This window comes from Cavia porcellus, unplaced genomic scaffold (assembly GCF_034190915.1).
Source record: "Cavia porcellus strain 051 isolate PalLab524CR breed Dunkin Hartley unplaced genomic scaffold, mCavPor4.1 scaffold_5, whole genome shotgun sequence".
NCBI lineage: Eukaryota > Metazoa > Chordata > Mammalia > Rodentia > Caviidae > Cavia > Cavia porcellus.
In genome coordinates, this window is record NW_026947488.1 from 31778233 (window position 1) to 31794789 (window position 16557).

Genomic DNA, 16557 nt, shown 5'->3' on the forward strand with positions numbered 1-16557 from the left:
GGCCCCCAGGTGAAGAAGAGCATTCATCCTGGCTGGGGCAGGGTTCCCGGCCTCCTCTGGACTTACTTATCCCAACATGAAGCCGGAGCCTGGCCCCCAGGTGAAGAAAAGTGTTGTGCTGGCTAGGCAACTACTTTGAATTCAATAAGATTCACTATGAATCCCATTGTGGTTTGACTATTATCTTCTTTTAAAGTCCTGTAATGTCTCCAATGTTTAAGTTTTATTGGTTTCATTCTGTACTGTTTTGTTCAATTTTATTATACCTGATAATATAGGAAATTCTTTTTAAGGTAGCAAGAGGCAATATGGTAAGCATTGTTGATTACCTTGTATTCTGTTTTTACATCATGTATTATATCCATCCTTTGTTTTGACTGACTGTTTTTGTCACCTTTGGTTTTATTCTTTTCCAAATAAGTAATCAGAACTGTGGGAGTAATAAAACCCAAAATTTGTAAATGTTACTGTAAAAAAGAGAGGAAAAGAAAGTGCTCTAAAGTAAATACATGCAAGTGTGTTTATGTGTGTAAGATAGATGACCATATTACTCAGTTTTTGTTGGATCATTGAACACAACTGTTTGCAGTCTCACTGTTTGAATGTCCACTTTGTATGCTTTAATTTTGTAACTTGAACAACTATTTGTAAGATGACAATATGTAATCTATTAACTAGTGATTTCTTACTTTTTTGAAATTCTGTATTACTTGTACCCTTTTACTGATTTTTTTTCTTTGAATAAAATTAAAAAAAAAAGAAACTTGGGGGTAGGGGAAAAAGGCCGTTGGTGAAGCTGTGCTCAGGCACCTTAGTTGGGCAAAAACAAGGATTTTTGAGAACTGGAGGTTATAATACTTTCCTTATAATGTAATTGCTTTTATCTATATTAAAGAACAACAGCTAAACAGAGAAAAAAGCTTGGAGAAAGTCAAGTTTTTCTTTTTAAATCTTACTTCAATATGATCATGCTTAAGCCTGAAATAGCTAACATTAATGAAAGGTTTTCTGCAAATCAGTTACTCTAGGCAATACATATGATTCCACTTCTATCTTGGCCATACTTTTTGAAGGATAGGTGATGAAACCAAGGTTTACTGTGCACAGGGTATGTGAAGGATCTGGGATGTGAGCCATGAGATGTGAGCCAAGCAATAAAGTTATGCACACTGATTTCTTAGTATAGTTTGTTTCATACAGAGTATCAATGCTGGCTACCCCAAATCCAAGACTTTCTGCATAATCTCTCTACTCTTCACACAATCCTAAATCAGGACTATGACTACAACTATAGAGACAAATTGATTTTAGGGAAGCCAAATCTACCCAAGACTGCACAGCTCATAGGACAATCCTATTAGGTATTCAGGTTTGTTTTTCAACAGTCACCCCTTAGTCTCCTAACACCCGAAATTGTTGTTAAGTCACCACCATTCTACAGATGAGGAAACTGAGACTCATTGAGGGGTACTAGGTTACTCAAGACTGCATAACTTTGTGATACTATTTTGACCTATTGGTGCCGACTCAGGATCAGGATATTTGCAGAGAGTTCTTCAAAGCCTTTTCCCTTCTTAGAAGAAATCCTTGATTTCCATCATATCATAGATAACAAAACTGAGGCTGAGAGAAACATATAGACCATATTTTGTCCACCACTCACTGTGTCTTAATGAGTATTTCTTAAGCATAAACAGTTTCATGCTTTGTACTGTTTTGCTAGAACTGATGTTCTAGTTCTATTTTGAACCCTCCAAGAACTTACTACCACTTCACTTCTTACATTTTTCTTCAAGAATTCTGATGTAAACACCCCTCATGCAGTCCTGCCAACAGGAGGAAATAAAAGAACTCTGCTTCCAGAAGCTCCAGACTTCCTCTGGCTGCTGCTTCTCCTGCTTTATGTCCACTGCTCAGTGGAAGGGCCACATCTCAATGAGAGGAACATCCTGGATTCCCCACAGGCACTGAGATGTGTCCCTAAGGAGGGACACATTTTGAGATGAGAAGAGGACCTTCCTCTTCTATGGATATCAATCCAGCACTGTCTCATCCACAGAAATATTTTTAGATCTATTGTGGTTTTAATGCCTGTTGCTGGAGCACAGAAAAATCACAAGGTTTTCAGAGAGGGCTGGAGCAATGTCGTTCACTGATGTAAGCACAGTGGTACTGCAGAGAGTAAGGCTGTGATTGAGGATGTGAAGACAACACCTTGCCTGTCTCACCAAGTCACAAGTCAAGGCTCCCTGTCAGCTGCAGTGTCCTAGTCTTCAATGATGTAACAAAACTCTCGTACAGTCTTGGTTCAAGGAGAAATTTCCATGACTAAGAGGCAGCATCTATAATGCAGCCACTCTGTTCAGTCTTCCAATTTTCTTATGCAGCTTAAGTTGGAGCAATGGCATGACACAGAGGAACAAGTGCCAAATCAGGAGTCTGAAGACTGAGTCAGCCTAAGAGACTTGTGGACTGTGATTACCTAGGAATAGGAGGCACCATGTTGGAACTCCTGAATCTTTCTTTGCAAGGGAAGATGGGGTGAAGCCAAAACCTTGCCTACGTCCAGGGGTTGTGAGGGCTACTGACTGCTATTACGTCTGGGATGGAAAGTTAGCAGCATCCACCTGAATTACAGCACATTTTCTCTCTGACCCAACCACCTCTTCACAGGAAATTTTCCTCCTGTTTGGGATGGTGTTTGTTCAAGTTCATCCTCTGCAGCACTGTTGTAGTGGGCCATGGCTGGGATCAACTTAAACACCCACCTACAGATGATGGAAAATTTTTGTGAAATATCATCTAAAGAAGTAATTTTCAGCTGTTAAAAAAATGGAGCAGCTCTCTACATCTTAGTATGGAATCCTAATATGAAATTATGATCAAATTGATATTCATGAGCAGTTTTCCAATCATAAACAGCCTTTAGGTGTGAATGTGAGAAAAATTCTGAACTGCTGGGAAATAGATGAAAGGTGAAATATTCAGTTTCTAATCTGCAGTTCTGAACCTGCAGGGTATAATTCATGATCCCTGCATGGACACAATGACTATGCTGGGGTTGCTTTTAGCATAGCTGAACTGAGATATGGTTTTTGCTTCTGATCCTGTACTAATTGGATATTTCTGGTCCTCAGACTTACATCTGTAAGCAGATTATGTTGGATGGTCTGAAGGTCACTTGTCCCAGAATTAGACATAGAAAGAAAATGTTGGTTGTGGGCCAGAAACACAAGGTGAGCATAATTGGCTGTCTCAATGAAGGTTTCTTATGTCTCATGGGATATCTTTTCCTGAAAAGAACACTCAGGTAGTCTCACAGTCCTCAGTGCCTGTGTGAGGGTGTTGCTGATACTACAAGGTTTGGTATACAGGCCTAGGAAAGGTTCAACATCTTGGCATTTCTCCAGCCATGGTGTGGAAATAAAAATGGAGCTTGTGACTGTGAGGAATATTTTCAGTATTTTTATTTAGGGAAATGAATATAAGTGCAGCCTCGCACCTCTGCAGAGGAATGCCAACTTGATAGGAGATGAGCTCAAACTGGGAAGCTCTCTTATGTTTCCCTGGCCTGCAGAAAGGATCCTGAAACACAGTAGACCATCAGTGCTATGGCATAAAGAAAGGCTCATACTCCAAGAGGAAGTTCATTGTGAGAGAAGTAGGTGAGATCTGTCCCTGGTATGGGCTGTTCTCTCAAACTCTCATGGTCCTCTTATGTTGAAACAAAGGTAGGGGTAGAGTGGAAAAATAGAACATTCCGTAGTAGTTAGACATTGACTGCAGGTGCTCCCTATTTACTCCTGTGGAGCCTTGAGCCAATATCATACTGCAGGTCTTGGCTGCCCTGATAGCTGAGTGATATTACATCATGAACAGCAGCACCCACCATCCTGCCTGCTTGTTCACTGGTGCTCACAAAATGCAGGTTATGATTTCTGACCTACAGTCATACATTAAGAAATGAGGTAAGCCCAAACTGTACTCACGACCCACAATCATCTTGGTGCCTCCTCCAGATAAGAACTCCTTGTCCTCAGAGTCTGTTTTCTGGAACTTGACACAGTAGTAGGTGCCTGCATCTGCAGGGGTGATATTATAGATTTTTATTGAAAAGTCCGTGGAGTTTCTCTTTGTCACATCTGCCACATTTGTGACTCGTGGGAAGTGTCCTCCTTTGAAATTATAGATTAATTCCCGGTCTTGTCCTTGATGCCTGAACCACAGGATGGGTCCTACAGGGAGCAGAGAGGTCACAGTGCAGTGCAGAGTGGCGGTCTCTCCTGCAGTAAGCACCACTGGCTTCTCAGGCTGAATCACTTGCAGAATCTTCTCAGTGGCTGTTGGCAGGAAAACACAGAGCAGTTATCATTCTTCCTGATAGTTCCGGTGTGTTTTCTAAAGTTAATCAGTATAGAATTCAGTGACTGAGTGCATGCTATGAGTGCATACTACAGCTCAGCACATCGCATTTTTTATCACATTTAACCCTCAAATGAGTTGCTCTTTATGAAGAAACTGATAGCCACAGGTGTTGAAAAACATGATAGAGTGTGATTTGAGTGCCACTGGTTTCTTCAAAATCTTAAGATAATCTCATCTTTCACCAAATATTTGTTATTCTTCACATAGTACACTAGGCACAAACCAGCACAGCACAGCTTAATGAGATTTCTTTAGATAGCTGAGTCTGAGCAGAATTGGAGGTGTCATCAATGGGACATGCATTCCACTCTGGGAATAGATGGACTAGTTTGTCTCTTTCACAGAGATGTTCAGAATGGGATTTGTTCTATGAACCTATGAGATTGTGGTACCCAGAACTCCCAATGGGCAGTAATATGTAACTTAGTAAGAAGTGATGCATTGCTTTAAGCCCCTAGGACATTTTGCTCACATTATACTGACTCATATGAGATAAATCTCATTATACTGATTTTGTCAGCTATGTTACTGTGACAATTACTGAAAATTTATTTCCTTAAAATGACAAAATTATTCCTTCATGGATCAGAGCATTTAAAATTCCATTTTAGTGCCACTGAGTAATGTGCATATACTAAAAAACAAGAATATTCACAGATCTAGAAAAGTAATACTAAGTTTTATTTGAATCAGAAAATATGCAGAATCACTAATGTAACCCAGAAGGAAAAGAGCAATGTTGGAGATATCACGATACCAGCCTGTAAGCCATACTAATAAAAAAACATCATGGTGCTGATGCAAGAACTGACATATATAAGAACAGAATTAAACAAAACACACAGGAACAAAGTCAAACACACAGAGCCATCTGATTTTTAACGAGGAATGCAAATATATGCTGGGGAAAGGACAGTCTCTTTAATGAGTAGTTCTAGGATAACTGGAGAGTCACAAGCAAAAATTTGAAAGTATATTTCTTTATCTCATTCTGTGCTAAAATCAATCAATAAAGAACAAAATGAGGGTACAAAACTCAAAGCAGGGTGTGAGTGAGCCACGGGTGCTCCAGGGAGAGAGAATAAGTCAGTGTCTCCCAAGAATCAGCCATGCTGAAAGTTGGAGGACAGTTGAAGAAATCAATGAGCCAACCTTCCTGGTAAGTAGTGCTAGCGAGCCACGGGTGAGCCAGGGAGAGAAAAAGTCAGTGTCTCCCATGTTCCATACCCTCCCAACCCCCCAAAGCTCCCTAAAACCCCATCCCCATTAGTAACTGGATGGTTTTGAGGTAGGCTGGAGTTGATAGCATCTAAGGTGCATAAAGCAACTAAATGCTTGTATTGTTTGTTTGGTTATGCTGTGACCTGGAGCCAGAGGTCTGAGCATCTCTTGGGAGGATGACCCTATGCAACAGCAAATATGGGAGATTTCCTTCTAACTTGTTTTTGAAGACCGATATTATTTTCACAGTTTTGCTTTATTCTGAATAATTGTTTTTCTCTTTTCAATATTCTGTTGTGATTGCTTTTTAATGTTCTGTGTTTGTTTGATTTTACTGTATCTAATTGAACTGAGAGCCAGATAGACAGAAGATATATTATGGTACCTATTATTGTTATCCCAGGATCCTGCTCTGAAGTTCTGTAGCAATTTCACTGCATTATCCTGATTTGTTTTGTTCTGTCTGTTTTGTTGTGTTTTACTATCCTTAAAATAAAAAAAAACAAAAAGCTGAAAGAATGAAAGTAGGTGGAAGAAACACAGAGTAAACACTTTAACCCATAGATACAAACCAAGACTTCCCGAATATTTCCAACTCACAGAAAATATTTTCAAAAGATTAAAAGAATGGTATTGTAGCAAATTGAAAGATGTTTGGCAAAGAAACAACTACCAGAGTGAACAGACAAATGGGAGGAAATCTTTGATAGCCAATCTGCTGACAGAATAATAATACCTGCAATATATGAACAATTCAGAAAAACTAAACTTCATAAAACACAGAGAGGAATACAAAATGTGAAGAAGATCTGCATAGATGCTTCTTGAAAGAAATGTGCTTAAACTAAAATATTTTTGTTTTGTGTGACAGGAAGATTCAGGCTTTCCACTGTTTGCTTCTTTTCTGTTGTCTTGAATAAAATGACAGATTATAGCTGGGCATGGTGGTGTATGCCTGTAATCCCAGCACTTGGGAGACTGAGGCAGGAAGATTGTTGTGAGTTCGACACCAAGTTGGGGTACAGTGTGAGCACAAGGCCAGCCTGAACTGCAGGGGATCTAGTCTCAGAAAGACAAAGAAAAAAAAGATAACAAATTATGCAAGATTTCTTGGAGGATCGTTTTTAAAATCAGCCCTACCTGGAATGTAGATACTAAAATCTGTCAGTCTGTAAATTAACATAAAAAAGGAAAAAAGAAATTATCTAGAAAACAAGATGCTGTTATGCCAAAAAATTGAATCAAGACATAAAATTTGGAAACATAGTTCTTACTGGTTAGTCAGATGATTTTGACTTGTTTCAGTTTTCCACTCTTATAATTTGGCTTTAACTGTCTGTGGATGAATCTGATACATTTACATTGCTATGTTCCTTTTTCCTATCACTGACATTTCAACCTAAATATATCTCTGACAAATGGGTCCAATTAAATTTGTTGATAAGCTAAAATACAAGTCTGCAAAAGTTAACATACATTTTGCCTATGTTGCCAGCCAATGAGGAGTATATTTGTCTTTGTTTATCTTTAGAATACAGTATTCAATGCTTTCTATGTTTTAAAATTTGCAATTAATAATGGAGTCCCAGGGAAATGCAAATTAAGAGCAATCTTTTTTTTACTCACATATGGCTAGAAGGGTATTAACACTGACTTCTAATGATCTTTTCACATCCCCACCAATAGGGGCAGATAATTGGGACAAGACTATGCAGGCAAAGAGGGACAACCCAAACCAAAATCACATGTTGATTATTTGTTGATGCCCTCTGAGAAATCTTTCAGAGATAAGGAAAGAGCATTTCCAAAATAAAAGAATAGAATCACTGGACCAACACTATAAAATCTAAGCAGAGTCAAGAATTCATTTCTTGGTTCATTTATTCATTTATCTATCATCTTTATGTATAATTGATAGCAAATGTCTTTCTACTACGTGTAACTCATGCATTTTATAAGGATTCTAAATGTAAGAAACAAAAGCAACAACAAAGAAACCAACCAACAACAACCATCTCTCCCAAACCCAAAACCCTGTGTTACAGATGTAGCTATGGAGGAGGGACAGCAGAGAGGAGAGAAAGACAGAGAGAAGGGGAGGGAGAGAGAGAGAGAATGTTTGTGTGAGACAGAGAAACAGAGACAGACAGAGACAGAGACAGAGACAGAAGAGGACAGAGAGGGACAGAGATACACACACAGAGAGCATGCTACCTACTCTCTTTAGCTGATTATCTTCTGACTTTGACTCCCTCTTGCATCCTGCTTACCAATTTTTAATGGTATTTTTACTTTCTGTATCAAGAAGCTGGCCCCTGTTGCTAAAATGCCTCAGTTTCTGAGCACTAATCCAGAAAGGAGCAGCTAGTGAGATAACATGGAACCCCAAATCCCTCAGAAATGAGGAATGAACTGAGGATGAGGACCATAAATAAGGAATGAGGAAAGAAGTAAAGGTGCTTTAAAATTAGGAATTTAACAATTTTAATCCATTTTTTTACTCATTTCTGGCTCTTACAGCTAATCATCCCATGTCAGAATGGAGCCAAGCCCCCATCCAAAGTCCTGTGCTACTAAAACTCTTTGAACCAGAAATATAACATACCTGTATACATTTAGGCTCCCTGGCCCACCACCTGCTTGAATATAGAAATGTGTATTTTTGCCTTTTTTATGTTAATGATCCTTCGTAACAGTATACTGTATTTCAGAAGGTCAGAATGGAAATAGATGTCTTTCCTGTTCAGGACAAACCCTGAATCAATTTAGTTGTTACTTCACCATCCTTTCTCTCATTTGTTAATCAGATATCCGATGTAGATAGGATTCCAAATCAATTCACTTGGGACCATAGTGTTAAGTCTCTGTTTAGACTCCTTGGTACCATGCCCAGACCATTCTGTCTTCACTGTACCTCTCCCCAAAGAGTCTTCAATTCTCTTATCCAGGAGGGCACATTTTTCTCAGAATGGATCACAGGATGATAAATGACATTATTTACCTGTATATAATGTGCATGGTGGGTGTATAAAAAACAATACCTATTAACTATTATCATGAAATCAGGCCATCCCTACTCGTAAAATTTCAAATTTACTCTCTTGGAAGCAAAATAGGCATAACAGAAGCAGTGAGGAAACACCAGGAAAAGTGCATACTGTTCCTGAAGCTGCCAATTGCCAAAGAGAAACCCAAGTGAAACAATGACCAGTAATTGTTTATTCCCTAATTTCCTAATAATCTACTCAGAATACAGAGCTGACAAAGTAGCTTCCAAAACATGACAAGATTGTAGGTGCTTACTGAAGAGCAGTGTTTAATGATACTGAAGCTCTAGGAAGATAGGACAGGTTCCTCAGTGACATTTTTGGTCATCGAGGCAGGGTGGGTTCCTTGCTGAAGATCAAGGATTTCCTGATCTTTAGTGCCTGTTCAGCATGGACCGGAGTGAGATGGCAGGATCTGAACTCAGGTGGGGATTTGAGCAGAGCTCTCTGGACTGCCCTGCTGTGCCTCTGAGACCTGCTTCTTTGGAGTTATCCTAATCCTGCCTAATACCAAAAAAATTGTGGCCAGCACATGTTGTTCTGATCAATCCTAGCTGAAAAGGTATTTTCACTGCCCAACTCCATGGATTTCACTTTTACCAGGGCCAAAACCACCAAGTTATCCACCTGGCCTCAGAGTATTGATCTCAGAGAATCTAGCCCTGGGTTTGAATTAGAATCTTCTGGAATAGTGTGAAACTTCTGGTTTCAGAACAGAAGTGGGACCAAGTACACCATAAATTCTTTGATTGGGTCTTTGTTGGGAGCTTTTCACACAGTCTCACAAGATTCCAATGAGCTGTCAGTTTCAAGATAACCTGTCACTCAGCCTCACAATTCTCAAGATTTAAAGAGGAAAGTAACTTCCCAGGGCCGTGCCTGATGTAACAAACTCACACTGATGGAACATTTTCTGCAAAGCAGGCTTGTCTAAATGCCTCTTATTACTGTACAACTCAATAGTCCAGAGAAAATGTGGCAGGAACTGAAGGATTTATTAGGTGTACAATTGACTCAGAAGACTTGTGTACCAAACATTGAGCCTGGAACAAGGGAAGGTCTGTAGTTTTGGGCATGTTGCCAAGAGTGTTGGTCTAGTAGCCTGTAATTTGGGGGTAGAAAAGCAGAAAAACTGTAGCTTTCAAGCTATGCCCAGGCATGTTGGCTTGGTAAAAGCAGAATTTTTGATAACTGACAGTTATATAATTTACAAATTTACTGCTTTTATTTGTATTAGAATAAATAATAACAGCTGAAGGGAGGAAGAAATTTGGTGAAACTCAATTTTTCTTTTTAAATGTTGCTTCAATTTTACCATGTTTAAGCATGACACAAGTCACACAGATAGCATGTTTTCTGCAAAGTACAGTACTCTAAGCATATCATGTGATTCCACTCCTATCTTGGCCCTACTTTTTGAAGGACAAGTGAAGAAACCAAGGTTTACTGTGTACAGAGCATGTGAATGGTCTGGGATGTGGGATGTGGGCCCAAGCACTATAATTCTTGACCCTAATCCCTTACTAAGACGTGTTTGATACAGAGTAACAATCCAAGCTACACCAAATCCAAGACTTTCTGCACAGTCTCTCCACTCTTTACACAATCCTGAATGAGAAACATGACTGTTATACAGTCATAGAGATGGGAAAATTGACTCTAGAGAAGCCAAGCCTCACCCAAGACTGTACATCTGAAAGCACAATCCTTTGGACACTTATGTCTTCTCTTCAAGAGTCCTTCCTTATACTCCTGACACCCTTAAAATTTTAAGTCATCTACATTCTACAGATGAGGAAACTGAGACTCATCGAGGGGTATTAGGTTGCTCAAGGCTGCATAAATTTGTAATAATATTTTGATCTGTTGGTGTCTGCTCAGTGCCAGAATAACTACATATAGAACTTCAATGCCTTTTCCCTTCTTAGAAGAAATCCTTGATTTCCATCATTTCATAGATAACAAACTTAAGGCTGAGAGAAACAAATGTACCATAACTTTGTCCACCACTCACTATGTCTTAGTATTTCTTATACCTAAAACAGTTTCATGCTTTGTATTTTTTTTAATAGAACTGATGTCCTAGTTCTATTTTGTACCCTCCAAGCACTTACTACCACTTCAGATCTTATATTTTTCTTCAAGAATTCAGAGGTAAACACCCCTCATGAAGCCCTGCCAACTTAAGGAAATAACAGAAACTCTGCTTCCAGAAGCCCCAGACTTCCTTTGGCATCTGCTCCTTCTGCTCTACATCCACTACTCTGTGGAGGAGCCACATCTCAGTGAGAAAAACATCCTGGGTTTCTCACGGGCACTAAGATGTGTCCCAAAGGAGGGACACATACTGAGGCTAGTAAAGGATCTTTCTCTTCTAGGGATATAAAGTCAGCACTGTCTCCCCCCACAGAAAATTTGGGGGAGTCTATTGTGGTTTTAATGCCTGTTGCTGAACCACAGAAAAATCACAAGATTTTGGGAAAGGGCTTGAGCAATTCTGTTCTCTGGGTTAAGCCAGTGGTATTGCAGAGAATAGTGCTGTGGTGTGGCTGTGAGGATCATACCTTGCCTCCCTGACCCAGTCACAATTTAGGGTTCCCTCTCAACTGCAGTGTCCTAGTCTTTAATGATGCAACAGAACTCTCCTCCAGTCTTGGTTCAAAGAGAAATTGCCATGAATAAGAGATAGCATCTGTCATGCCTCCATTCTGTTCATCCAGTCTTCCTTCTTTCTCATGCAGCCTAAGTTGGAGCAATGGTGTGACACAGAGGAACAACTGCCCAACCAGCAGTCTGAAGACTGAGTCTAAGAAACTTGCTGACTGTGATTACCTAGGCAAAGGAGGCACCAGGTTGGAACACCTGAGTCCTTCTTTTCCAGGGAAAATGGGATGAAGCCATAAACCTGCCTATGTCCGGGTGTTGTGAGGACAAATGAGGCCGACATCTCAGAGGGAAAGTTAGCAGCATCCACATAAATTACAGCACTTTTATCCTCTGATCCAGCCACCTCTTCCAATGGAAATCTCCCTCCTGTATGGGATGGTAGATGTAGGAGTTTGTCTTTTGAAGCACTGTTAAAGTTGGCCATGGCTGTAATCAACTTAAACATCCTCCTACAGATGATTGAAATGTTTTATGACATTTCCTTTTGAAGAAGTAACTTGCAGCTGTTAAAGTAGTGGAGCAGCACTGTATAGTTTTGTATGGAATCCTAATATGAAATTACAATGTGCCTGACATTTGTGAGTTTTTCCAACCACAAACAGCCTTTAGGTGTGAATGTGAGAGACATCCTGAACAGCTGGAAAATAGATGGAATGCGGAATGCTGGGTCTCTGATCTGTGGTTCTGAGCCTCCAGTGTGCACCTCCTGATCTCTTCATGGACACAGGGTCTATGCTTGGTTTGCTTTTAGCATAGCTGGACTGAGAGGTGGGTTCTGATCCTTACATTGGAATTAATTGAATATTTATCATCCCCAGTCTCACATTTTTTAAGCAGATCATGCTGGATTGTCTGAAGATAACTATTCCCAGAATTAGACATTAGAAGGAAGATGTTGCCCATGCTCAGGCAACACAAAGGGAATATTTTGCCTGTCTCAGTGAGGATTTATGTCTCTTACATGGGATATCCTTTCCTACATCCTAGTATTCTCAGGTTTCTCAGTACCTGTGAGATGCTGTTGCTCACACGGTAAGGTTGGTAGATAGGACTAAGGAAAGGTTCAATACCTTGGAATTTCTCCAGCCATGGCATTGAAATCAAAAAGATTCTCTGACTGTGAGGAATGTTCTCAGTGTTTTCTTTAGAGGAAATGAAAGTTAAGTGCAGCCTCCCACCTCTGCAGTGGAACACCAACTTGGTAGGAGATGAGCTCAGCCTAGGCAGCTCCCTTCTGTTTCCCTGGCCTGCAGAATGCACCCTGGGACACATTAGGCCCTCATTACTGTGCCATAAGAAGACTCACACTCAGAGAGGAAGCTCTATCTGGGGGCAATAGGCAAGATCTGGCCCTTTACTGGGAAGTTTCTCTTCTGTGGAGACAAAGGAAAGGGTAGAGTGGAAAAGTAGAAGATTGAGCAGTAGTTAGACAATGGCTGCAGATGCTCCCTATTTCCTTGGTATGGAGCCTTGAGCCAATAACACACTACTAACCTTGGCTGCCCTTGTAGATGGGTGGCATAAAATTATGAACATGAGCACCCACCATTCCACCTGCTTCTTCACTGGTGCTTATAATGTGCAGGGTGTGTTTCCTGACCAACTGTCATACATCAAAAAATGAGGGAAGCCCAAACTGTACTCATCATTCACAAATGTCTTGGTGCCTCCTCCAGACTGAATCTTCTTGTCCTCAGAGCCACCTGTTTTCTGGGACAGTAGTAGGTGCCTGCATCTGCAGGGGTGACATTAATGATGCAGATTGAAAAGTCCATGTTGTTTCTCTTTGTGATATCTAATATGTTTGTAACTTAGGTAAAGTGGCCTCTTTTGAAATCATAAATTAACTCCCAGCCTTGCCCTTGTCCTCTGTTCCACGAGATGGAAGATCCCTACAGGTAAGAGGGATGTCACAGTGCAGTTCAGAGTGGTTGTCTCTCCTGTAGTGAAAAATATTAAGTTCTCAGGCTGAATCACCTGTAGTATCTCTTCTGTGGCTGTTGGGATGGAAACTCAGAGTAGTTATTATTCTTCCTGATGATTTTTGTGTGTTTTCCAAAGTTAGTCTGTATAAAATTTCTGTGACTGAGTAAACGCTATGAGTGCATACTGGAGCTCAGCACATTGTGTTTGTAATCACATTTCGCTCTCGTATGAATTACCCTTTATGAAGAAACTGAAGCCCACAGGGGTTAAGAAACATGATAGAGTATAAATTTGAATGCCACCGGATTCCTTGCAAGTTTCATGTCAATCTCATGCTTCACCAAATATTTGTTACACTTCGCATTCTGATCACATAGTGCAGTGGATATGGCATAGGGCCAGTCATGAGATTCTTTAGAGCACTGAGATCCATGTAGAGGTGGGGGAGTCATCAATGGAACATGCATTCAACTATATGAACTGATGGATCCGTTTTCCTTTTACACAGAGATAAATGCTCAGGATGAGGGTTTTTCTGTCAGCCTATGAAATAGTAGTACATAAACTTCCAATGTGCCACAACATGTAACTTAAAAAGAAGTGATGCATTGCTTTAATCCTCTATAATCTTTTCATCACATTATACTGATAGTTAAATCTCATTGTACTGAATTTGTCAGCTATGCTACTGTAACAAATTACTGAAATTTTATTTCCTTAAATTAATGAGAAAATTATCGCTTCATGAATCTGGACTGCGAAGTCCCAGTGTAGTGTCACTCAGTAATGCTCACATATTAAAATAGAGTATTGAAAGACCTAGAAACAATATTTCTGAGATTTATTTAGAATCAGCAAAGATGCAAACCAGACAAAGAAACCCAGAACAAAATGAGCAATGCATGGAAACATTATGATACCAGGCTTTAAGCTATGCTCTCCAACAATAGTAGAAAATCAGCAAGTTCCCTGACCAGGAATGGCAGGTGAGTGACTCCTGGATCTCCCAGTTTGAGTACCCTGCTGATTCACGGACTGGACTGCATCCTTGATTAATTCCTCACTTCTCAACATGCAGGAGCTGCTCCACTTGTCGCTGCTGGTTTGCAAACAACACCAGTCTAATTCATTTACCACAGGTGAGCCAAGTCCAAAGATTATTCTGTGGTAGTGGGCTGGGCCCCATGCTGGATTTTCTTTCTGTTCCCTGGACTGGGGTAGTGCTCTCACACCTCTTGGGCAGCCTTGAGGCAGAGGCATTACTGTAATCCACGGGTGCTCTACTCGTGCCTTTTGGTGATGATCAAAAAGCATCTTCTTTGGAAGTCCTGTAATGTTTACAATGCCTAAGTTTTATTGGTCTTGTTCTCTACTCTTTTGTCCAACTTTATAATATCTAATGAGATAGACAATTCTTTTTAAGGAAACAAGGGACAACGTTGATAACCATTGTTGATAACCTTGTACTCTGTTCCACACCATGTGCTATGTCTATCCTTGGTATTGACTGACAGCTTTGTTTTGCCATATTTGACTGTATTCTCTCCCCCCCCCCCGCAAAAAGTAATAAGCACTAAGGAGTAATAAAATCCAAAATGTGTAAATTTTGTTGTAAAAAAGAGAGGGAAAAAAAAGAAAAAGAGCTCTAACGGATATAACAGCAAGTGTGTTTAGGGGTGTTAAATAGCTGACTATATCAATGTTTTTGGATCATTGAACACAGCTGTTTGCAGTCTCCCTGTTTGAATGTCCACCTTGTATTCTTTGATACTGTGATTTGAGCAACTATTTTCAAGATGATAATATGTAATCTACTAACAGGTGATTTCTTACTGTTATTTTTTTTTTGTAGTTCTGTATTACGTGTACCCTTACACTGCTTTGTTTTGTTTTGTGTTTTTCTCTTTTTCCTCTTAAATAAAAAAAAAGCATGAGTTTTGGAACCAATTATCAATGCTCTAAGAGGCCAGTTGATGACCTGACCTGCTCTAGGTCATGGTCTGTTGGCTCATGTTACCATGATTCGGTCATGGGGACCACTTCCTGTCCCCCAAAAAACAAATCTATGGGATGACTGGTTTGAAATACTACCTAAAACCAAAAGACTGATCTTTTATTTATGGCTTATCACACTGGCAACAAGTTTACAAAAACTCTCCATCTTTAGGCTTTTGTTTTATGAATGTATCCCTCTCTCCCTCTGCTCCTCCAATATCCCTCCCCTTCCCCACGCTTAGAAGGTGTCTTCTTTCTTTATAGCTTCTCCCCTCTATCTTACACACCAAATCCTGCAGCTTTCTCAGCATCATCCTTTCCTCCCCACTTCACCCATTTCTCAATACCTCCCCACAGCACATGCCAGACTGCATTTCCAGGTGTACACTGGGATGGAGGAAGTGGGCACGGACAGCGTTGGGCTGTGCAGTGGTGGCACAGGCGGGGCCTGTGTGGTGTGCACTGGGACTGCTAGGGTTGCTCTGGGCTCTCATGCTGCATCCCAGCTCCATGTTTCCCCGCGGGCTACACGCACCTCCCAGCCCCTCTGTTCCATCTCCCACCTCCACTACCAAGCACAAGCTTGGCTCCGGGCAGTGGCACAGAGAAGAAGGCAACAGATGGGGCAGAAGAAAAGAAGAGAGGAAGAAAAGAAAAAGACCTCCCGAGTCAGGCAGAGGGCTCTACCCACCCTTCCAATGGTTAGGCCGGCACCTGCAACCCAGCAGTCCACTCAGAGACCCCTACCTTTGTCTGGCTAATGGCCACAGATGGGGCACAGGTGGCCAAAAGGAGTACACCCTGGTTGGATCAGGCCAGGCTGAAAGGGGAGCTACCCAGTAGCTGCTGATAATTAATCTACAAAATGGTGCACACTAGTCTTATTATAGTTCAAATTGGCCAAATATATTTAAGTGCACTCTGATTTTATAAAATATATCTGTTGGTTGTTCAGTCCATTTATACTGTACAGATCATCTGTCCATGTTTGTCCATTTGCCTGCTCTATAAATAGCTGTTCAAGTTTTTATTTGAGCTCAATTTTTTCCTTTTTTACATTCTCAAACCATTTATTGAAGGTTTATTTGGGTTATAGATTAAAAAACATGCTTCTACCGAGTTTGCCAGCTGGTCAAAATGGTGCTAAAACTGGTTAAATAAAATCTCTTGGGGTGATGAGACATTGTACAAGACTTCAACTGATAGACGGGAAAAGTGGCCCCCTGGTAATTTTACCAGCCTTGTTTGTCAATTAAAGCCTGCACCATAGCCTTAT

At 40.4% G+C, this 16557-nt stretch overlaps 1 protein-coding gene across 6 annotated transcripts in view; it reads right to left on the minus strand.

Moving 5' to 3' along the window:
- Positions 1-16557, minus strand: part of LOC100718520 (signal-regulatory protein beta-2-like) — a 141836-nt gene that overhangs the window by 113290 nt on the left and 11989 nt on the right. For all 6 annotated transcript variants that reach the window (XR_010047447.1, XR_010047444.1, XR_010047443.1 and 3 more), the window contains exon 2: positions 3990-4340. Coding sequence is in view for 1 of the 6 variants with exons in the window: in XM_063248587.1 (XP_063104657.1) it covers positions 3990-4340 (351 nt within the window). In the remaining 5 variants the exon portion in view is untranslated. The remainder of the gene's footprint in view (positions 1-3989; positions 4341-16557) is intronic.